General features: G+C 40.1%; 1 protein-coding gene across 2 annotated transcripts in view; it reads right to left on the reverse strand.

The window, feature by feature from the left end:
• Nucleotides 1–1,644: 1,644 nt before the first annotated feature.
• Nucleotides 1,645–24,163, reverse strand: part of sltm (SAFB-like, transcription modulator) — a 68,099-nt gene continuing 45,580 nt past the window's right edge. The window contains exons 16-20 of one of the 2 annotated variants that reach the window (XM_034190131.1): nt 22,500–22,673; nt 9,306–9,602; nt 9,065–9,194; nt 5,765–5,922; nt 1,645–2,265 (exon numbers count right to left, since the gene is read on the reverse strand). In XM_034190131.1, the coding sequence (XP_034046022.1) occupies nt 2,154–2,265; nt 5,765–5,922; nt 9,065–9,194; nt 9,306–9,602; nt 22,500–22,673 (871 nt within the window). In that variant the 3' untranslated portion in view covers nt 1,645–2,153. Of the gene's footprint in view, nt 2,266–5,764; nt 5,923–9,064; nt 9,198–9,305; nt 9,603–22,499; nt 22,674–24,163 lie in introns of both variants that reach the window. The other variant, XM_034190121.1, reaches the window with a different exon arrangement.

Here is a 24,163-nt window from a genome sequence, read left to right on the forward strand (position 1 = left end):
GTCACATAGCACTACTATTATTCTGAACACTACTGTATAAGGTCCCACAGTTGACAGTGCATGTCAGAGCACAAACCAAGCATGAAGTCAAAGGAATAGTCTGTAGACCTCAGACAGGATTGTCTCGAGGCACAAATCTGGGGAAAAGTACAGAAACATTTCTGCTGCTTCGAAGGTCCCAATGAGCACAGTGGGCTCCAACATCCAACAATGGAAGTATGGATCCAGCAGGACTCTTGCTCTAGAGCTGGCTGCATGTCTAAACTGATCGATTAGGAGAGAAGGGCGGTGGGGAGGTGACCAAGAATCCAAAGGTTACCCTGTCAGAGCTCCAGCATTCCACCATGGAGAGAGAACCTTCCAGAAGGACAACCATTTCTGCAGCAATCCACCAATCAGGCCTGTGTGGTAAAGTGGCCAGACAGAAGCCAACCCTTAGTAAAACGTACATGGCAGACCACCTGGAGTTTGCCAAAAGGCACCTGGACTCTCAAACCATGAGAAACAAAATTCTCTGGTCTGACGAGACAAAGACTGAACTCATGCAGGATCATTTGTCATGTATTTTTTTTTTTTTTTTGTAAAAGCAAAAACTCGATTTTGCAATATCATAAGCTTTAAAAACAATTAGGATGCCATTTTCTCTACACCTTTTAGGGGTTGAAATCCAAGATGGCATCCAAAATGGCCTCAGTTTAGTAATAATGCAATATCTTTGCTAATACACAAGAATTTTATCATAAAATATCTAAATATAGGTTTTCTGACAAGGAAACCAATGGAATAATCAAATTACGTAATTACATTATGTAATTAACAGCAGGACATAAAAGGGTTAATTTCTTCTAAAAACTGTTGGTCTAAGGTTCTAAAAACTTTCTTGACTCGCGCCATTTCAGCTCATTATACTTGTAGAAACTACATAATTTATTACTACCCGTGAAAAGTGACAGCTACCTAGTTTATAAATACTACCCAATCCAAAGGCAACATGCAACATCTGTTCAGTCGATTTTGCAAGTTTTCCCAAACTACAAAGAACAGAGGTCTGTAATTTTTAATCGTAGGTACACTTCATCTGTGAGAGACAAACTAATTAAAAATAATCAGAAAATCACATTGTGATTTTTAAATTAGCATTTTATTGCAAATAAAAATGGCACTAATTTTTTTATGTTTAAATCATATTCTAAAAGAATATGGTGAATTTTTGCCTTTACACAAAAAACACTTATTTCATGACAAACGAGCCTACACTATAAATGCCAGGTGTCATGTTTGGAAGAAACCTGGCACCATCCCGACAGTGAATCATGGTGGTGACAGCATCATGCTGCAGGGATTTATTTTCAGAGGCAGGAACTGGGAGACTAGTCATGATTGAGGTAAAGATGCATGCAGCAACGTACAGAGACATCCTGGATGAATTTTGTGGGGAAAAAATATGAATTTACTCCATTCTGAAATAAGGCTGTAATATAGTGTGTAAAAGTGAAGCGCTGTGAATACTTCCCGGATGCACCCTATACAACTTTAGATCAAAATGTTGTACTTTGAATGAATTATATATGGCCCTAATGTGACGCCCCTAATGTGACACCCCCCCCCCCCCCCCCGCGCACACACACACACACACATCGATTGAATCTTACAATAACAGCTTTGAATGTCATTTTATTTTAGAGACAAAAGCATTGTGACCACACTCGCCTTGAATTTACAGTATCCACTGTAATACAGTTCAACATTTCAGCAAACAAGAACTTTTATCAAAGATGACATTCACACAAACATAAAAAAGTATTTAGAGCATTTTCATTCATTATGAACTTCTTAAGTTTGAAACAAGACCAAAAAATATAATTAAAAAAGAAAAAAGCCAATGAAAGGCTATCAAAAATTTTACACGCACAATTTACAGAATAAAGTATAATGTCACATGAAACTGCTGGAAGGACATAAGCTGAACAATGCCGTTCTAAACACAACTTGTGCACAAGGTTACGTATGGTAACAGCAGAACTGCTGGGAAAATCCTACACTGAGAAAAAACAATTTAAAAAGTGTTTATGGTCACAAATGTGCTAACAGTAGGGAAAAAAACGCAAGTATACATTTGTGAGGTGCTTCTCCCTGGTACAACATGGCTGCTGTTAGAATTGGCGCTGCATTCCTTTGAAGGGCTTAAATCCCCCCATGTTATCACTACTGGCAACGGAGTTGCTGGTGATCTGTACAATTCGGCTCATGCCAGACGAAGAATGACTGAAGGCAGACAAAGAAAGAAAGGAGTCGAAGTTAGTGAGCACACAAACATCATTGCATTTATTCCGTCATCACTTTTGACCTCTGCCAACTGAAAGGAGGACGGCATTTATGTGATCACCCCCGTTTGATTGCAAACTCAAGATAAACATGTTTTATGGATAAATTTTTTAATGGAGGTCGTTCTTGGAATGAGGGGAAAAAAGCTAATTTTAGTGGTGATCTGAGCCTACGTCACAAGTTACACAACTGCCTCCATCTGTCAGTTTGCAGACATCAAAAAGTTAAGTCCTTCACAGATTACAATGTTATTTTTAGAGAATTGGTCTGTAGGTCAAAGAAAACTTTAGAAAACCTTGGTGTCAAACTGGTATGAAAAAAACAAAACAAAACAAAAAAACAAAAACTAAACAAATGACATGCTAAAATGCCCTCAGCCGTATGAGGATGTAATCAGTGAAACAGTATGTACAAAGAATGTGATATTTTGACCCCTCTGAATAGGTCAAGGTTAGCCATCTTTGAACTTGTCCAAGGTCTGTGTCCCAAGAATGTTCCCTGTGAATTTGAAGACCCTGGCAGCAATAGGAATAGACGTACGCTGAGCACGGACGGACAGACGCAAAGTCCTCTTCAATAGCCGATGGCCATATTTTGGCCTCGGGTAAAAATCAAGCTTAACGTAGTTATAGTAGTTACATATATTTCTAATATTTTTTATAAACATGGCCATTACACACTTTAAAGCTTGTCTTTTTGTCCTTTTCCATCTTTTCTCGTATTCTGCTCAAAGGTGATCAGAGATGTGTAGATAGCAATTTGCTGACCTTATAAAGTTTGTTGTGGTTTGACCATTGTTTTTGTAAAATAAAGTCAGTTGTTACCAAGCAGTAAACTTTGATGGCCCCACAAGAACCCCTACCAGAAGAACAAAAAGTTTCAGTTCCTTGACTGGCCTCTTGAGGCTGGCTGGTTCCAAAACAGAAGACATTACAGTTGGACTTTTGTGTTAAAATGTCTAATTTTAGAACAGAAATAAACATGTTTACAGCATGGTACAAAAAACTGTTTTAATCTGTATAGATAGCCTCCTCCTCCATGACAATGGTACAGTGAATTTTTTCTACCTTTTTTTAAAACTTATTTTAAAGAACATGTACATAAACAAAAAATTACACTGTGGGGGTATACCACATCCTCTTTAAACTGCATTGCATAATTTGTTTGCGATAGTCCAAACTTGAATCACACGGAGGCAGCATCCTTTCCCCATGTTGTGTAGGACATCCATTTTGCCCACGTGTTAGTAAAGTCTTCTCCTCTACACCTCAGGATGAAGGTCATCTTTTCCATTAAAAAAATATTTCTTTCACTAAGTTTGTCCACTGTTTCAGACTTGGAGGGTCCAGTTTATACCAGTTCTTGGTTATCACCTTTTTACAAGCAACAAGTAGTATTTTACAAAGATACCAGGCTTCTGGAATAATTACATCATCTTTTATCACACCAAGTTGCAGGATTTTTACATCATTAAGAACTGGATAACCTAAAATATCCATACCTAGTTCTTGTTCCCACTTTTGTTTAACATATCCAGCTCTTTGTTTTTAACTGCTGCCAAAGGCGCATCAACAAACTACTGATCAAAGCATGTGAATACTTACATACATGTGACTTCTGAATATTTTTAATGAACTTGCAAAAAAAAAAAAAAAAAAAAAAAAGTTCACTTTTTCCATGTTTTCATTATGGGGTGTTGTGAGTGGAATTTTGAGAGAAAAAAATAAATTTACCCCATTCTGAAATATGGCTGTAACATATAACAAAGTATGGAAAAAGCAAAGTGCTGTGAATATTTTCCGGAAAAGCTTTTTGTACTATCACCTGTGACGGTGATTTGGACTAATACTGCCTCTCAGATGTATGGAACCTGAGGAGAAATGATTTCTTCAGGTATGTCCAGGTTACACCCCTATTCCACATGCCACCATTCTATTACAATCCCCCACGGTCCACAAAAAATGCAAAAACAGGATGAAATGGCTTACTCCAGCGTTACTCTTATCAGGCTGGCTTATAAAGTACAGACCTGGCAACTGGCTGGCTTATAAAGCATATACTTGTCAACCACTTGGAAAAAAAGTAAAGCTGCTCCCGGCTGCATTCTCAGCCAGAACCACAACAAACTTCAAATATTACCCCAATGGAGCACAATCAAACAAGTATCAAGCTGTACTCATTAAGACTACTTTGTTTACAGATGTCTGAACCTGTTAAGACTACGAACACATGGAAGAAAGCACGTAATGAAGATGTTTTGGCGAATCGGGATGAAATTTTTCAACAGTTTGTAAAATTCACCCCAATATCTAAAGTGGTGCCGATGTTGGCCGTAACTATTGCATAAACCAAGTTTGCTCAAGACTGACAAAAAATGGACCAAAAATTACTGTGATGCTTCAAAATGCTCCCCAATTTGCTATTTGGGATGAAACAGGAAGGAACGGTGGTCTGTGGAATAGGGATAATTAAAATTTTAACAAAGAAATCAAACAAACGGCGTATAAGTCACACCTGTCAAAAAGTGCCTCTTGAAGAGGAAAAATCATATATAATTTGCATCGGACCAGACTGTGTTATTAATTAATTTAACTTAATTTGAGATTTTTGTACATCGCTATAGTGCAATTTTTATTATTAAAATTTTTTAATTTTTATTACTGAAATCTGTTCTTTTATTATTGGGGTTTATTTTGTTTAGTGATTTGATTTTGGGGAAATTTCTATATGAATAGTAATTAAAATGACATATAATTAGGTCAATTTTGTTGGAAATTTTAAAAATGTGATATTTTCTGATTCCAAATCTGATATTTAAGCAAAGAGCCTCCCAGGGACAGATGGACTGTTGGAGAAAATGTGGCTAACCCAAGGCTGACCACTTTAATATATTTTGGGAATGCCCTTTAATTCATCCTTACTGGCAAGAGTTGAACAGAAATAAGGACAATTTTTGGTATTGAAGTTCGTTGTTGTTTTCTCACCATGTTCCTGGGCAAAATTCCAGATGGACTAAAATCTCAAGACAAATACTTTTACAAAATAATTTTGCCTGCAAGCAAGAAAGCCATCACACAGGAAGTGGCTACAGGTAAACTCACCATCAAATGATGCCTGGAGAGCAATTGTGGATGAAATATATTGTTTAGAAAAATTAACTTACACCTTGAGATTAAGAACTGAACAATGTTAAAAAACCTGGGAAAATGGAACCCGTATCTCGCCAGATGTAACCTTTTTATGTGTCTATGCTTCCGTTTTTGTACTGCTGTACAGCCCTGAGCAACCATTCTTTGCTCTTTTGGTTCTCCTCTCTCCCCTTTTTGATCTGAAAACACAATAAAAAGTAAAACGATCTGCTTTTCTCTCTCGCAAATTTGTGATCTGAGCACAAGTGTGGGCACTCTGAATGCACATTACAGTGTGCAACTTGACATACCTTGAGGATGGAGCCATCATAGTGCTTCGGGTGGGTCCCATTCTGCGGATTTCCATGAAACCTCCGCTTTGAGAACTTGTTCCACTGTGCCAATCCTTCCTCATTCCCTGATCCCTGGTGTGGCGTTCCACCACCACCTGGCGGCCAGAGCTAAATGGCTGCAGACATATTCAGTGTTTATCTCATGATCCTTTGAAGGAGCATAACACCCATTTTGATACTTGAGTTCAGTATCCAGCATTCAACTTGAATCATTCATACTGTAATTTAGAGGAAAAACAAAAATTCAACCAGCAGATCGACACTGCCTTCTGTTTAAAATGATCTCTGACAAAGCCATCGTTTGCAGTGAACAATTCCACCGGGTGTTTCCAAATTACGTAACTTCAAGATGCTTCTACAGTTACAAGTGCAGTGAACTGAAAACGTTTCTTACTGTATGTTATTTTGCTGCAATCCACTGAAATATATAACTGTATTATTTAATAAATAATATACAATGAACCAGAATGTTAAAAGCAATAGCGAACCACTAAAATAATTAGACTAAAATGTGAGTAGTAAGAAGTTTGTTGAACACAATTTAGACAATAGCGATAAACACACCATTCCTCTACATCAGACTTTGCTCTGACCAGCCAGCTGGGAGGGGACACGTTAAAAATGAGTAGTTAGTACCACTGCAATGCCAAATCTAGCTGGGAAGTTTGGACAGTGACAAATTTAAGATGATGAGCTCCAGCGAGATAATTACATTTTCCCCCAAGAAATAAAGTCCTCAAAATAATTAGGGGGAAACAGTGTTCCTCTATGTTGACACTAAGTGACACTGAAGCAGTCTCATCAGAGGTTTACACAGTAATTGATAAATTCCACTTAATGTGTGATATAATTATTTAGCCAAACATCAAAACAAATAATGCTATCATCACTGATTGCATACAAGACAAATTAGTCATTGTACATCGTTTTGAAAACCCAGGAACAGCAAAAACTCAATTATGAAATCACCATCACAAGATAGTGGCCAGAAAATCAAATGTCCAAGTGGAACATTTTGTAACTTTTGTTGAAGATTTGGATTGATGACCCAAAGACAAATTCAACAGAACACAAAGGAAATCAAACAGGCTGTTGCTGCATTGTTTGGCACGTGCGCGTTAAGTAATCCGGACATTTTTTTTTTTTTTAAATCAGTTAACCACAATCAGCAACAAATCCATGTACAGGTGCAATCTCTCACACTCTCACACACACACACGAAAATGATGAAGTCGGCTCCTATCTCGCACTGGCTATTTTCCCAAATTTTACGTCTGTTGGGATCTGAAGGGAATCTGTATATCTTGAAACCCTTGTCATGTATATTTGTGCATCCAAATGCACAACAACCCGGCATTTTCAGTGAATAAATAAACTCTATATACAACCCCTGGAAAAACTTATGGAATCACCGGCCTCGGAGGATGTTCATTCAGTTGTTTAATTTTGTAGAAAAAAAGCAGATCACAGACATGGCACAAAACTAAAGTCATTTCAAATGGCAACTTTCTGGCTTTAAGAAACACTATAAGAAATCTTGAAAAAAAATTGTGGCAGTCAGTAACTGTTACTTTTTTAGACCAAGCAGAGGGGAAAAAATATGGACTCACTCAATTCTGAGGAATAAATTATGGAATCACCCTGTAAATTTTCATCCCCCAAACTAACACCTGCATCAAATCAGATCTGCTTGTTAGTCTGCATCTAAAAAGGAGTGATCACACCTTGGAGAGCTGTTGCACCAAGTGGACTGACATGAATCATGGCTCCAACATGAGAGATGTCAATTGAAACAAAGGAGAGGATTATCAAACTCTTAAAAGAGGGTAAATCATCACACAATGTTGCAAAAGATGTTGGTTGTTCACAGTCAGCTGTGTCTAAACTCTGGACCAAATACAAACAACATGGGAAGGTTGTTAAAGGCAAACATACTGGTAGACATATTCAGTGATGAATCTCAAATCTGCATTGGGCAAGATGATGATGTTGGAACTTTGGTTTGGTGCCATTCCAATGAGATTTATAAAGATGACTGCCTGAAGAGAACATGTAAATTTCCACAGTCATTGATGATATGGGGCTGCATGTCAGGTAAAGGCACTGGGGAGATGGCTGTCATTACATCATCAATAAATGCACAAGTTTACGCTGATATTTTGGACACTTTTCTTATCCCATCAATTGAAAGGATGTTTGGGGATGATGAAATCATTTTTCAAGATGATAATGCATCTTGCCATAGAGCAAAAACTGTGAAAACATTCCTTGCAAAAAGACACATAGGGTCAAAGTCATGGCCTGCAAATAGCCTGGATCTTAATCCAATTGAAAATCTTTGGTGGAAGTTGAAGAAAATGGTCCATGAAAAGGCTCCAACCTGCAAAGCTGATCTGGCAACAGCAATCAGAGAAAGTTGGAGCCAGATTGATGAAGAGTACTGTTTGTCACTCATTAAGTCCATGCCTCAGAGACTGCAAGCTGTTATAAAAGCCAGAGGTGGTGCAACAAAATACTAGTGATGTGTTGGAGCGTTCTTTTGTTTTTCATGATTCCATAATTTTTTCCTCAGAATTGAGTGATTCCATATTTTTTTCCCTCTGCTTGGTCTAAAAAAGTAACCGTTACTGACTGCCACAATTTTTTTTCCTGATTTCTTATAGTGTTTCTTAAAGCCAGAAAGTTGCCATTTGAAATGACTTTAGTTTTGTGCCATGTCTGTGATCTGCTTTTTTTCTACAAAATTAAACAACTGAATGAACATCCTCCGAGGCCGGTGATTCCATAATTTTTGTCAGGGGTTGTACATGCAGGTAGCTAAAAACGAACACGAAATTGGTCCCAAGATGGCTACACGAGTCACGTGACCATATTTTTTCAGCTTGTCATATCGTAACTCTCTGTATAAAGGGACTCCACCAGGTAAACCCCCCCCCAGCCTTTGCATGCATAAGGTATAAAGACACAACCACAGCTGGATCCTGACATCTGTGTGTCAGACACTTGCTGGAGTGCCGACAACAAAAAAAGACACTGACTTGTGGACGAGACATTTGTTGTGACACACTGAAGAGCAACACAGAAGTAGGTTCTACAAAAAAAAGCTGCATTCACTAGAAATTTAAATGGTTGTGCATTCATACTGATTCAGGAGTTAAACAAGACATTTTGCTGGGCCTAATGAACACCCTGTACAGACAATATAACCCCACCCCCAACTCACCACCCCTCAATTAAAATAAAAATGTGTAGACTGACCTGGTCACCCATCACTATGGGTCTTCCCCCTCCACGGTCATTAAACCCAGTCCTGGCACGGCTGCTTGAGGGCCCTCTGAGCACTGGGACATCTCTTTCAGAGCGCTCTGCATGCAGACGCATCCCTCCACTCCTGAAAAGACACGACAAACAGCATGAGCACAACAGAATTTAGCTTTTACTTATTGGGAAAGTTAACTGTGAACAGCTAATGCTACTTCTTTACGTAAATAATTTTTACCGTATCTCCCCCTTGTTGGCGTGTATGCGGTTATCGTTCTTCCATCCATTCCCTCCATCTCTGCCTGGGCGGTTGTGTGAAATGGTTGGCATCGCAGTTCTGGATGCAACAGGGCGACTGTGCACCAGCACAGGCCGTCTCTCCTCTCTGTGGTCAGTATCTCGAAGCTCAGTTCGTTGAGGTGGTGGCTGATCTCGACGAACTGTGTTAAAGTTCTTTGGGTAACGCTCAAACCCAGAACTGTGAGGAGCAAGGCGACTCTTCTTTGCTTCTGGCTCACTGTCAAATCGATTACGTCTAAATGCATAAACACAAAATGCATGCTTTTGTTTATTTGCATCCTACTGAAGGAGTGACAGACAGGTCCAGACAGTTATACACATATGGCCAGTGAGTTAACAGAAAAACAAATTCATAGATTTTTAACAGTATATTGGGATTCAAAGCAGATTTGCTACAATTAAAATTTAGTTAAGCTTACATAAAGGTTCAACATAATTGATCATTTATTTTTCATTCCCTAAAGTCTATAACAGGAGTGGGCAATCATGTGCCATGAAGAGCCGAGACACTGCAGGTTTTGCTTATTATCAATTGCCTCAGCAGGTGATTTCATTAATGATCAGGTGTTTATGTTCAGGGGAGAAGCTCATCAGCAACCCACCTGCTGAGGTGACTGGTTGCAAGGAAAACTTGCAGTGTGCCGGCCCTTGTTGCCCATCAATGGTCTAAAGGCTACCATCGCCAACCGAGAGAGAAGGGTGGTAGATGACAGAACTCAAAACATGTGAGACAGGTGAGTACATTTTCTGAATAAATGGTACTGAGATGAAGGACAAAATGGCAAAATTTTGGTGGTGATCCAACTGTCCCTCAATATACATCCTTTCATCAATTTCTTTAATAGCATGAGATAGGTTGTCCTCTTAGTCCACTCCAACAGTCTCTTGCTATGATGTTATAAATCTGAACAGGAGCAAAGTAAGAATTATATCAAAGGGTGTGCAATATGATATTAGATCGTGACTGATTAAAATGTCTCCAAGACCCACATTCACAGTGAGATAATCAGTATCGGAGTGCAGTGCGTATTTATCATTTGGCTCAGCCTTTTACAGTGCATTCTGAATGGATTCACAGCGCTAAACTTTTTCCACATTTTATGTCACAGCCTTATTCAAAAATACACGAACTTTTTTCTCAAAATTCTGCACACAGTACCCAATAATGACGATATAAAAAGTTTTTTTTTTGTACATACTTATTTACAGCCTTTGCCACAAAGCTCAATACTGAGCTCAAGTGAATACTGTTTCCACTGACCATCCCCTGAGATGTTTCTCCAGCTTAATTGGAGCCCACCTGGGGTATATTAAATTCATCAGACATGATTTGGAAAGGCACACACCTGCCTCCATATAAGGTCCCACAGTTGACTGTGTATGTCAGAGCACAAACCAAGCATGAAGTCAAACATATTGTCTGTAAACCTCTGAGGCAGGATTGTCTCAAGGCACAAATCTGGGAAAGAGTAGAGAAACATTTCTGCTGTTTTGAAGGTCCCAATGAGCACAGTGGCCTCCATCATCTGTAAATGGAAGAATTTCAGATCCACCAAGACTCTTCTTAGAGTTGGCCGTCCATCTAAACTGAGCGCCCGGGGGAGAAGGGCCTTAGTTAGCGGAGGTGACAAAGAATCCGATGGTCGATCTGTCAGAGCTCCAGCATTCCTCTGCAGAGAGAGGAGAATCTTCCAGGAGGACAACCATCTGTGCAGCAATTCATCAATCAGGCCTGTATGGTCAAGTGGCCAGACGGAAGACACTCCTATTAAAAAGGCACATGGCAGCCCGCCTGGAGTTTGCCAAAAGGCACCTGAAGGACTCTCAAGACATGAGAAACAAAATTCTCTGGTATGATGAGACAATGTTTGAATGCTTTGGCATGAATGCCAGGTGTCATGTTTGGAGGAAACCAGGCACCATCCCTACAGTGAAGCATGGTGGTGGCAGCATCATGATGTGGGGATATTTTTCAGGAACTGAGAGACTAGTCAGGATTGAGGGAAAGATGAATGCAGCAATGTGTAGAGACATCCTGGATGAAAACCTGCTCCAGAGTGCGCTTGACCTCAGACTGGGGTGATGGTTCATTAAAAAAAAAAAAAAAAAAAAAAAAAAGAGAGAAAACTATATACAAAACTCTGGATATTGCACAAAAATAAATAATGCACTCATTTCAAGTGTGGCATGTGATATGGCTATTTGGTTCCAGTGGTATTCCAAGCTCTAGCAGCAGTTGGATAGAAACTGTTTTTCAATCTATTTGCACTTGCTTTAATGGCCCTGTACTATCTGCCTGATGGCAGTAGCTCAAACAGAGAGTGGCCCGGGTGGGATGAGTCCTTTAGGATGGTGTTGGCTCTCCTGAGACAGTAAAAACCATGAAGGTCACCCAGTGGGTAGAGGGCACCCAATGATCTTCTCTGCCATTTTGGTAACCCTCTGGAGCTCTTTGCTGTTTATCCCTGTGCAGTTGGCAAACCACGTACAGAGGCAGTATGTGAGGTTGCTCTCCATGGTACAGCACTAAAAGACACGAGCAATCTCTGGTTTGTTATTTTTCCTAAGGATTCTCAGAAAATGGAGTCTTTGCTGTGCCTTCTTTACCATGTGTGTGTTGTTCCTGTCCCAGGTCAGTTTCTCATCTATGTGGACGCCCAGGAAATGGAAGTCCCTGACCCTTTCCACAGAAGTCCCCAATGATAATATGCTGAATGTCTGGGTTTTTTTCTCCTGAAGTCTATGATTAGCTCCTTGGTTTTGGATGTGTTCAGGAGTAGATTATTTTTTCTACACCACACCATGAGCTGTTCCACCTCCTCCCGGTAATCAGACTCATCTCCTTCAGTGATACAGCCTACCACTGTGATGTCATCCACATACTTAATGAAGGTGTTGCTGGTGTGGACTGGGGTGCAATCAGAGGTGTAGAGGGTGACAAGCAGCAGACTTGTGGGAAACCGCTGCTGAGTGTGAGAGCTGTGGATATATGGGGGCCAATCCTGACTCTTTCTGAGCGATCTGAGAGAAAGACCTTAATTCAAACTCATGTGGAATGAAGTAGACCAAGGTTCACCAGTTTCCTCACGAGACCATGGTGAGGAAGGTGGTGAATGCTCAACTACAATCCACGAAGACGGGTGTAGTTACCCTGTTGCTCCAGCTGGGTCGGTGTGGTGTGGAGGTCAGCGGTCACGGCATCCTCTGTTGACTGGTTGACCTGTAAGTGATTTGGGATGGGTCTTGAGTGGGGGTTATGAATGACATATGACTTTTAACCAGTTTTTTTAAAACACTTCACCACCAGTGTGAGTGCAACAGCCTGGTCATTGAGGCTGGTAATAGTAGATTTCTTGGGACTGTGGTGCAGGTTTTCAGGCATGATGGGACAGCAGACTATGTCAGAAATCGGTTGACGATTTTGGTGAAAATCCGGGCACGTTGGTCTGCACAGTATTTCAGCACCTCTCTGGAAACGCCGTTAGGGCCCGTGGCCTTGTGTGGGTTGACAACCCTCAGTGTGCGCCTCACCCCATGCCCAAGTTACCCTTGGCCGCTGGCGGTGACATGGCTGCTCCTGGTGTCACAGACTCAAAGTGAGCAAAGAAGAGATTTAACTCTGCTGCCAATGCAGTGCCACCTTCAGCAGCTCTGATGTCGGGTTTGTAGTTGGTGAGGTGCTGGACCGCCATCCATGCCTGCCTGCTGTTGTTGCTGCCTGGATGGTCATCAATCCTCCTTCTGAAATCCTCGTTGGCCTTCCTGATGCCTTTCTTCATGTTGGCACGAGCTGTGCTGTAGAGAGCCCTATCACCAGCTTTGAAGGTGGAGTTTCTCTTCCTCAGGAGCTGCTTCACCTCCCTGGTCATCCAGGGTTTCTGATTGGGGTAGACCCAGATGCGTTTCTCCACTGTGACCGTATCTACACAGTTCTTAATGTAACACAGTACAGTGTCTGTAAACACATCCAGGTCCTCATCCTCAAAGATGTCCCAGTCGGTGCTGTTGAAGCAGTCCTGCAGCGGCTGAGAAGCACCGCCTGGCCATGTTTTGACTGTATAATCCACAGAAGAAAAATATATAAAGAAAACTCTACTGTAGTTTAAGTGCTAGCTGATTTAGAGTTCTACCATGTGCCGTATTTTCCAGAGTACAAGTTGTACCTAGGGATGTCCCGATCCGATCACGTGATCGTAAATCAGGCCCAATCACGTGGTTTCAGACTTGATCGAAATCGGATGTTGCATCCCGATCAGGAACCCAATATAGATTTTATCCTTATTTTGATCAGCGCTATTTCAAGCTCATTACTGCAGATTAATGGGCCTCACACACGTTGGAAGCGTCAGAGGCGTGAGACAAGTTGCTTTTTAGAGGCGTCAGAAGCATCGCTTAGCTCGGCTTTTGACATGACGCTTCTGACGGGAGCGCGCACTGCCGCTTGTCGGCAGGCTGACGCGGTCAAAGTTCAACCCAATTTTTTTTTTTTAATTGAACAAAAGAAAAAAACACAAGTTCAACCGGACAGAGGCGGGGGGAGTTAGGCGCGCAAAGTTTCTTTCGCAGAACTGCTGTTTGTGTGTTTACGCGCTCAGCCTGACGCCTCGATGGAATGACAAGAGGATGATGGACACTTTTCCACCGAAAACCTTGCTCAGTCATCCTTCCGTGCGCAGCAGGACCCGGTGCTACCAAGTCCTCAGGACGACGATCTGTCATCTGATTAACAAAAAGAAAAAACAAATTGTCCTGTGATCGTTTGTCTGCAAAACGGAGCAAGAGATGGTGTGCGCACTCATCACATTTAGGAGCGCGTCTTAAAGAGCTTCCGTCTTCATTCACGTTCACTGCGCTGCTCTGAACTTGTTGAACACTGATAAAGCATCAGAGGGGTACACTAAGGACTGTCGGGACTCAAATGTAAGTTTTTTTTTTTACTTTTACTTTTCAAGTTGACTTTTGAACTTTCAATGCTCTGAGCTGTGACGTAGCTTTGCGCTGTCCAATAGGAACGACGCGTCGGGCCATAACATGGAAGACTAGTGGCAGAAACCACTGATCTGTACAAATGGTAATTGGACTGCATTTATATAGCGCTTTTCCATCTGCATCAGACGCTCAAAGCGCTTTACAATAATGCCTCACATTCACCCCGATGTCAGGGTGCTGCCATACAAGGCGCTCACTACACACCGGGAGCAATATGGGATTAAATACCTTGCCCAAGGGCCCTTAGTGATTTTCCAGTCAGGCGGGGATTTGAACCACAGATCAGTGCAGAAACCACATGTCTGAAGAAAAATCCTTGGAAATGTTTTTTTATTGTTGTTGTTTGTTACCTCAAAATTTCTGATTACTGTTTAAAAAAAGTTTAGAACACTTGTAATTAAAATAGCTAAATCAATAAATGGTTCTTTAGAAACCTTTCATCTATAAATTAAAACCACCTGTTATTTCAGATTAGATAATTTGTTGTTTAACATACGGAACCTTGGACAATTATTTTTAGACAAAATAACATGGAAATTTGTACATTTTTTAAGTCTGGTAGATTATTACTTGATTGTTCAAGCTACCTCAAGGAGAAGTGCACTGTTTAAATGATAAATAATAAAATAAGGTGATTAAAATGAAATTATTATATATTTAGCATTTGTTCATTGTTCATTCAGTTTTTTAAAGTATCGGATTGGGACTCGGTATCGGCAGATAGTCAAAATCAGATGACTTGGAATCGGATCGGGGCCAAAAAAACCTGACCGGGACATCCCTAGTTGTACCTGTCCAAAGATCTCTCTTTAAGAGAAAATAAATTACATACAAGTTGTACTGGAATAAGTATTTCCAGTACAACTTGTAATTCTCTCTTTAATCAATTTTGCTTCTTGTTGCATGAAGGGGAAAATATATTTACCCCTTTAATGAAGCGGGTTACTCCTATTTTGTGTGTGTGTGTGTATATATATATATATATATATATATATATACATATATATATACATACATACATATACATATACACACACACACACACACACACACACACACACGAGGTCTATTAGAAAAGTATCCGACCTTATTTTTTTCAAAAACCATATGGATTTGAATCACGTGTGATTACATCAGACATGCTTGAACCCTCATGGGCATGCGAGAGTTTTTTCCACGCCTGTCGGTTACGTCATTCGCCTGTGGGCAGTCTTTGAGTGAGATTTTTTCATTGTTTAGGAATGGCTCAGAGACTGCTGCTTTGTTTGATCAAAATTTTTTCAAAACTGTAAGGCACAACTGAGTGGACACCATTCGATAAATTCAGCTGGTTTTCGGTAAAAATTTTAACGGCTGATGAGAGATTTTGGTCCGGTAGTGTCGCCGTAAGGACGGCCCACGGCGCCTGACGGCGATCTGCACTTCGAGGCGGCAGCGTCTCGCCGTTTCAAATTGAAAACTTCCACATTTCAGGCTCTGTTGACCCAGTAAGTCGTCAGAGAACAGAGAACTTTCAGAAGAAGTCGGCATGAGGAGTTTATTCGGACATTCCATTGTTAACGGACATTTTGTAATGAAAGAACGTGTGGGCAGAGTCGCATGTCGGGCCGGACCCGACCGCGGGGGGTCGCAACAGGAAAAACACCTCCGTTGGAAACCTTAACGGGCAAGTTGGAACATGCCCAAGCTGTTAAACAATTTCTCAGTTACTCACTTGTTGAAAGCCATCAAAAGCCACCTGAATTTTACAAATGGGTTTCAACACGGAGGTGTTTTTCCTGTCGCGCCGCACACAGATTCGCCAAGTCGTTTCCGTGACGACTCGGCGAATTTGCGCGCACGTCTTTCATTAAAAAATGTCCTTAAACAGTGGAATGTCCGCATAAAGTCCTCATGCCGGCCTCTTCTGAATCTTCTCTGTTCTCTCACGACGTCCTGGGTGAATTAAGCTTCAAATTAGGATGTTTTCAGGTCGAAACAGGCCGACAACGGCGCCTGGAAGCGCTGCACGACATCCCGCTCCGTGGGAAGTCCTTACACCGACAGAAACACCCCATAATCTCTCATCAGCCGTTAAACTTTTCACCGAAAACCATCTTAATTTCTCGAATAGTGTCCACTCGGATATTCCTCACAGGTCCAAAAAAATTTTGATAAAGCAACGCTCGCCGTCTCGAGCAGCGTGTGAAACAAAGGAATTCAGCCGAGAGGGCGGGACCACATCTCACTCAAGGCCTGCCCACAGCGAAATGACGTCACAGACGCGTGAAAAAACTCACGCATGAGCACGAGGGTTCAAGCATGATTGGTGGAATCGCACGTCATTCAAATCCATATAGTTAAAAATAAATAAATAAATAAAAGGGTCAGTTTATTATCTAATAGACCTCGTATATATATATATATATATATATATATATATATATATATATATATATATATATATATATATATATATATATATATATACACACATACCCCCACACACACCCACCCTGGCAAAAATTATGGAATCACCGGCCTCGGAGAATGTTCATTCAGTTGTTTAATTTTGTAGAAAAAAGCAGATCACAGACATGACACAAAACTAAAGTCATTTCAAATGGCAACTTTCTGGCTTTAAGAAACACTATAAGAAATCAGGAAAAAAAATTGTGGCAGTCAGTAACGGTTACTTTTTTAGACCAAGCAGAGGGGAAAAAATATGGAATCACTCAATTCTGAGGAAAAAATTATGAAATCATGAAAAACAAAAGAACGCTCCAACACATCACTAGTATTTTGTTGCACCACCTCTGGCTTTTATAACAGCTTGCAGTCTCTGAGGCATGGACTTAATGAGTGACAAACAGTACTCTTCATCAATCTGGCTCCAACTTTCTCTGATTGCTGTTGCCAGATCAGCTTTGCAGATTGGAGCCTTGTCATGGAACATTTTCTTCAACTTCCACCAAAGATTTTCAATTGGATTAAGATCCGGACTATTTGCAGGCCATGACACTGACCCTATGTGTCTTTTTGCAAGGAATGTTTTCACAGTTTTTGCTCTATGGCAAGATGCATTATCATCTTGAAAAATGATTTCATCATCCCCAAACATCCTTTCAATTGATGGGATAAGAAAAGTGTCCAAAATATCAGCGTAAACTTGTGCATTTATTGATGATGTAATGACAGCCATCTCCCCAGTGCCTTTACCTGACATGCAGCCCTATATCATCAATGACTGTGGAAATTTACATGTTCTCTTCAGGCAGTCATCTTTATAAATCTCATTGGAACGGCACCAAACCAAAGTTCCAACATCATCACCTTGCCCAATGCAGATTCAAGATTCATCACTGAATATGATCCAGGATCATCACCTTGCCCAATGCAGATTCGAGATTCATCACTGAATATGACTTTCATCCAGTCATTCACAGTCCACAATTGCTTTTCCTTAGCCCATTGTAGCCTTGTTTTTTTCTGTTTAGGTGTTAATGATGGCTTTCGTTTAGCTTTTCTGTATGTAAATCCCATTTCCTTTAGGCGGTTTCTTACAGTTCGGTCACAGACGTTGACTCCAGTTTCCTCCCATTCATTCCTCATTTGTTTTGTTGTGCATTTTCGATTTTTGAGACATATTGCTTTAAGTTTTCTGTCTTGACGCTTTGATGACTTCCTTGGTCTACCAGTATGTTTGCCTTTAACAACCTTCCAATGTTGTTTGTATTTGGTCCAGAGACACAGCTGACTGTGAACAACCAACATCTTTTGCAACATTGCATGAAGATTTACCCTCTTTTAAGAGTTTGATAATCCTCTCCTTTGTTTCAATTGACATCTCTCATGTTGGAGCCATGATTCATGTCAGTCCACTTGGTGCAACAGCTCTCCAAGGTGTGATCACTGCTTTTTAGATGCAGACTAATGAGCAGATCTGATTTGATGCAGGTGTTAGTTTTGGGGATGAAAATTTACAGGGTGATTCCATAATTTATTCCTCAGAATTGAGTGATTCCATATTTTTTTCCTCTGCTTGGTCTAAAAAAGTAACCGTTACTGACTGCCACAATTTTTTTTTTCCTGATTTCTTATAGTGTTTCTTAAAGCCAGAAAGTTGCCATTTGAAATGACTTTAGTTTTGTGTCATGTCTGTGATCTGCTTTTTTTTTTCTACAAAATTAAACAACTGAATGAACATCCTCTGAGGCCGGTGATTCCATAATTTTTTCCAGGGGTTGTATATATATATATATATATATATATATATATATATATATATATATATATATATATCCCTTCATGCAACAAGAAGCAAAATTAATTTAATTGCCACATTATTTATAAGGCTACACCAGACACAAAATGGGAGTAAACTGCTTCTTTAAACCACTCAATAGTCGATCATATGTGAGGTGAATGTGCAGCAAAATTAAACGTTTGAAAACCCAGACCATTATTTATTAAAAACACAAGCACTACTTTAGCAATCAAAAGCGACTAATTAATGTTATTGTAACGAGGCCACTGAACAGATATATGCAAGATGAAAGTGCTACGCAATGAAACGTTTGAAAACTCTTGTAATACAGTTGTAAAAGATAAACTCAATGTTAATTTTCTTGTTTTTCTGAAAAGCGTTGGCTTTGTTTGGCTTTGCAATGGGGAAAATAAGTATTTGATACACTGTCGATATTGTTGTTTCCCACCTACAAAGAACGGAGAGGTCTGTAATTTTTATCGTAGGTACATTTCAACTGTGAGAGACAGAATCTAGACAAAAAATATATTTAAAAAAAAATCACATTGTATGATTTTTAAATAATTAAGTTGCATTTTATTGCATGAAATAAGTATTTGATCACCTACCAACCAGCAAGAATTCTGGCTCTCACAGACCTGTTAGTTTTTCTTTTAGAAGCCCTCCTATTATGCACTCTTTACCTGTATTAATTGCACCTGTTTGAACTCGTTACCTGTATAAAAGACACCTGTCCAAAGACTCAATCAATCACACTCCAACCTATCCACCATGGTCAAGACCAAAGAGCTGTCTGAGGACACCAGGGACAAAATTGTAGACCTACACAAGGCTGGAATGGGCTACAGGACAACAGGCAAGCAGAAGACAACTGCTGGCGTAATTATTAAAAAAAAAAAAAATGGAAGAAACACAAGATGACGTCAATCGTCATTGGTCTAGGGCTCCATGCAAGATCTCAGAAGTTAGCCCAGAACTACACAGATCGTAAATGACCTGAAAAGAGATGGGACTGCAGTTGCAAAGACTACCATTAGTAACACACTACACTGCCATGGTTTAAAATCCTGCAGTGCATGCAAGGTGCCCCTGCTCACGCTAGCACGTTTGAACCATTTAAAGTTTGTCAATGACCATCTGGATGATCCAGACGAGGCATAGGAGAAAGTCATGTGGTCAGATGAGACCAAAATAGAGCCTTTTGGTATCAACTCCACTTACTCAGGTGTTGAAATTCTAACTCGTTTCTAGACAGCATGAATTTTAATCATACTGGCAACATCATATAATGAATCCCTTATCAAAATGCTACGGAATAAAACAGTGGTGCCAAAAAGAAATCTTTTTATGATTTCAATCTTTAAAAACCCAGTGGCACTATACCTTTAAACTAAAAATGACTAAATTAAGAAACGGGTGACAAAATTATCACTACTAGTCTCCTCCTTGCACAGTCATTCAGATTTTGAGAACTGCCCACTCCTCACAGATTTACCATACAGTATCATACTCTGTATTTCTTAATGATTGATGTAATTGAACTCCAATATATATTCAGTGACTTTTAAGTGTTCATGTATCCATCATCTGATTTGTCTAACTCCCCTGTTACACCTTGACAATTTAGCCAGTGTATGTCAATTGTTTACAGAAAAAAAAAAATGCTGCATACGTCTAATATATTATGGGCACGTTTTGTGTAAGTTAAGAACATTTTGAAGCACACTGATATACATCACAATACGCCGAGCACCTCGAAAAAGTTTGGGCAACCCAAACATTTTCAATGTATGCCAGCCCGCACATGCAGGACATAAGTAATGCAACTGTTGACATGTTTCTTGCAATTTACTCATAACTCAAAATACATCCATTCATGCTGTCCATTGATTGGTTGAAAGCTGCAGTCCTCATGGAAACACACTGTTTCAATGGAGTAAATATAAAGTCTTAATCTTACCGGTTCAGTTCAGTTGGATTCATCATCACATCCTCATGAACACATATCTACATAAAGTCTCCTAATTTTGGAAAACGACATCTAAAAATACTTGAACTCCTTGTCGTGGAGAAACAAGTGGGTCTGTGTTTTGCTTTGGGGTGCGTGTCTCAACCGGTACTTTGCGCCACAGCATGCCTCATTTACATCTCAGTGTTCACCACAGACATCAGTCGATTCTGTCTGCACACGATAAAATTAAATCCCATGATCCACAAAAATAAATAAATAATGTTAAAATTACCGTATTTTCTGCACCATAAGGCGCACCAGATTATAAGGCGCGCCCTCAATTAGCGGGTACTTAACCCTTACAAAAGGCGCACCGGATTATAAGGTGCAGCCTCAATTAGCAGGTACTTAACCCTTACAAAAGGCGCACGCTAAAACATATAGTCTACAAAAAAAAAAAAAAAAAGGTCACGGAAGCAAAACTGTGAGTTTAATTGAACTTTTTAACAACTCTGAACTACGGTATTTAACAATATGGTACTCACATTATTTTCCATCAAAGTCCTCATCTTCTGTGTCTGAATTGAACAGCTGGTCTTTTAGCTGTGGCCACCTCACTTTGTTTCTACGGAAACTCCGTTTGGTCTTTTTTAACTTGGCGCAGTTCATTTTCTTGTTTCCTCTCGCAGCTGCTCTATTCCCATGAACAACCGTGTAACTGATAGCCTGCAGTTTGAATTGAGCCTCGTAAGCATGTCTCTTCGCTGGCGCCATTTTCGGGGGTCCTTAGACAAACAAATGTTGTTTTGCAGGATACCTGTAGTATAAGGTAACTATCGGAGGAGTGGCGGAGGTAAGTGTACATACCACGGACTCACGGACTCTTCTCTGATTGGTTTATCGCTGGCAGCGTACGTACTCTGCGCTACCAGCGTACGTACTTTACGTATTACGTAATGTTCTCCGATTGGTTTATCGCTGCCAGGGTACGTACTCTATGCTGCTAGCGTACGTACTTTACGTATTACGTCCTTGTGTCAGCGGGAAATGGTCCAATATTCCGACGGTCAAAGACAACGTCGGTCGTTTTTACAGATTTTGGAATTCAGTGCGCACATAAGGCGCACCGGATTATAGGGTGCATGGCCGATTTTTGTGAAAATTTAAGGCTTTTAGGTGCGCCTTATGGTGCAGAAAATACGGTACTGTTAAGCCTCCGTGTGGAACGGAGACGCCGTGTGACACAGTTCATGTACTGGATGACATGCTCCTCATTTAAGTGTTCCACCTGCTAAACAAAGGGTCTTCTGTCTGAGGTGAAAATGCAAACCAAGCCAGACCTAACTCTTTCGACACATATAGTACCTCGTAGTACCAACCTGAACCGCTCGGTGGACACAAGGCTGTCAGAATACGGAGGTTAAGTTATCAAGGTGTGACAGCTGCATCAATTTATTTGACGAAAAACCGCATATGCCAGTGTTTTTAACAGAGTGGCATACGCGTAGTTGACATGGTCAAGGTATGACAGGGTCATAAAGAAAACTGGCTGCAATAAAAGTGATGGTTTGTATGAAAAGTCTGTTATTAAACCCCTTGAAAGTCAACACTAAAATCATTATCTTGAATGTTTAATTTCAACTCCACTGTAAATGGTAAATGGACTGCATTTATATAGCGCTTTTCCATCTGCATCAGACGCTCAAAGCGCTTGACAATTATGCCTCACATTCACCCCGATGTCAGGGTGCTACCATACAAGGCGCTCACTACACACCGGGAGCAATAGGGGATTAAGCCAACACCTTAACCACTAGACCATCACCTCCCCCATTGTGGTGGTATACAGAGGCAGAATGACAAGAAGTGTGTCAGTACCCAACTACTTATGTCCCTGACTGTCCTTTTGATTGTGGGCATTAACTTTGCATCTGCATTTAATGTACCTGTCAAATGTGTTGGACTGTTCAGCAGCAACATCTGGAAAGCGACCTCTCTCTCGTGGGTTGAAGTTTGCAAAGCGGTTCTGCTGTCTGTTGTAGTTGGAGGCCTGGTTTAAACGAACATTAGACTCAGACTGCATCTTCTTGTTGGTATTCCAATACGGTTCAACCCTGCGACTGAAACATAAAGGAGTAGCACATTAGGGTTAAGATCATAAGTGTTATAATTCTGTGGATGAAGGAGAAGGCAAAATTACAATCTAAAATGTATATATATACACACACACACACATATATATATATATATATATATATATATATGTGCGTGCAATTCTGGTTATTAAATAATTCTTAGCCTTTGAGCGGTATACTTACCATTAACACTTACTGTGTAACTAAGTCTTTTTGAAAAATTAGTGGTGCAGAATAACCCATGAGTCAACAAGCAATCAGTGATGAGGAGGTGAAATAAAAATCAAATGGCAACAAAACTATAGAACTGTGATAAAACACAAAATTACACCCCTGCTCTGCCATACAAGTTGCTTGCCTGAATACCTGAATTAACAAACCTCTGCACATGTAAATGACAAATATGAAGTGTGTGTGGATGTGTGTGGGGAATAGTGCAATTAATTCCCCTTCACAGCATCAGACCAGATATTTTTTTCCTTCATGCACATCTTCACATGGTATACCACCACTGGTCGACATTTTATTATTTTATTGAAATCCATGAAGTGGATAAGGGGTCATTCCATATGAAATCATCCGAAATAAGGGGAGGTCCTAGTTTTACAGTTTTAGAATTGCCTGGTTTTGATATATTTTGTAGCTCATGTTAAGAGAAGAAGAATGGTCTTGGCGGCAGCTCAATATCTTGTTTCGTTTATATTCTATGGGGGTTTGAAAAAGGGGGGGCGTGTCCGTGTTAACCCTCTGTTCCCCATTTGTGACCATGTTTACTTGGCCATAAATCAAAAACTAGAAAAGATATTAACTTGATATTTTCAGAATTTGTTTATTCTGTCTTAAAGTTTGTGTAAAATGTACAGTTGAAGAAATCGCATAGGTTTGCTTGTGACAGGGATCATTCTGTCACAAGCAAACCTATGCAAGATGAGTCTGAAGTCAACATTAAGGAAAAATTCCATTCATATGATTAATAACCACCTTTGCATGAACTTAAGTTAATCCATGCATGGGCATAGCTTATGTACAGCTAGCTACACGTCAGTTACTGTGCTTTGTTTATTCAGTGATACAGACATTGTTTATAATGTAGCAATGTATGTGTATACATGCTGGATGGATTTCAGAATGGCTATCGTATAGACTGTCATATATTTCCTCTACATTTATGTACATTTTAATGTACATTTTGATTAAAGTAGACCTGCATTGAAATAAATGTGGTCAGATCTCAGAAAGAAATCGCTGATATGTATTTGTAAGACCCTTATGAATGCAGTAAAGTAAATCTGCAAGCCCAAATTTGTAATTCAGCGGAGAAATCTTCGTTTAAAAATGACAAATTTGCAGCTAAAATTTGGCCCTCCACGAAAACTGTTTGTACATCCGGGACACTGCTGTGACGTGAGGGAGAAGACGGAGCGCTTGCGCCTTCAGTCCGATCCCGCACTGAAATTCATTTTATCTGTTAGTAA

This window comes from Thalassophryne amazonica, chromosome 2 (assembly GCF_902500255.1).
Source record: "Thalassophryne amazonica chromosome 2, fThaAma1.1, whole genome shotgun sequence".
In the NCBI taxonomy this organism is placed as follows: domain Eukaryota; kingdom Metazoa; phylum Chordata; class Actinopteri; order Batrachoidiformes; family Batrachoididae; genus Thalassophryne; species Thalassophryne amazonica.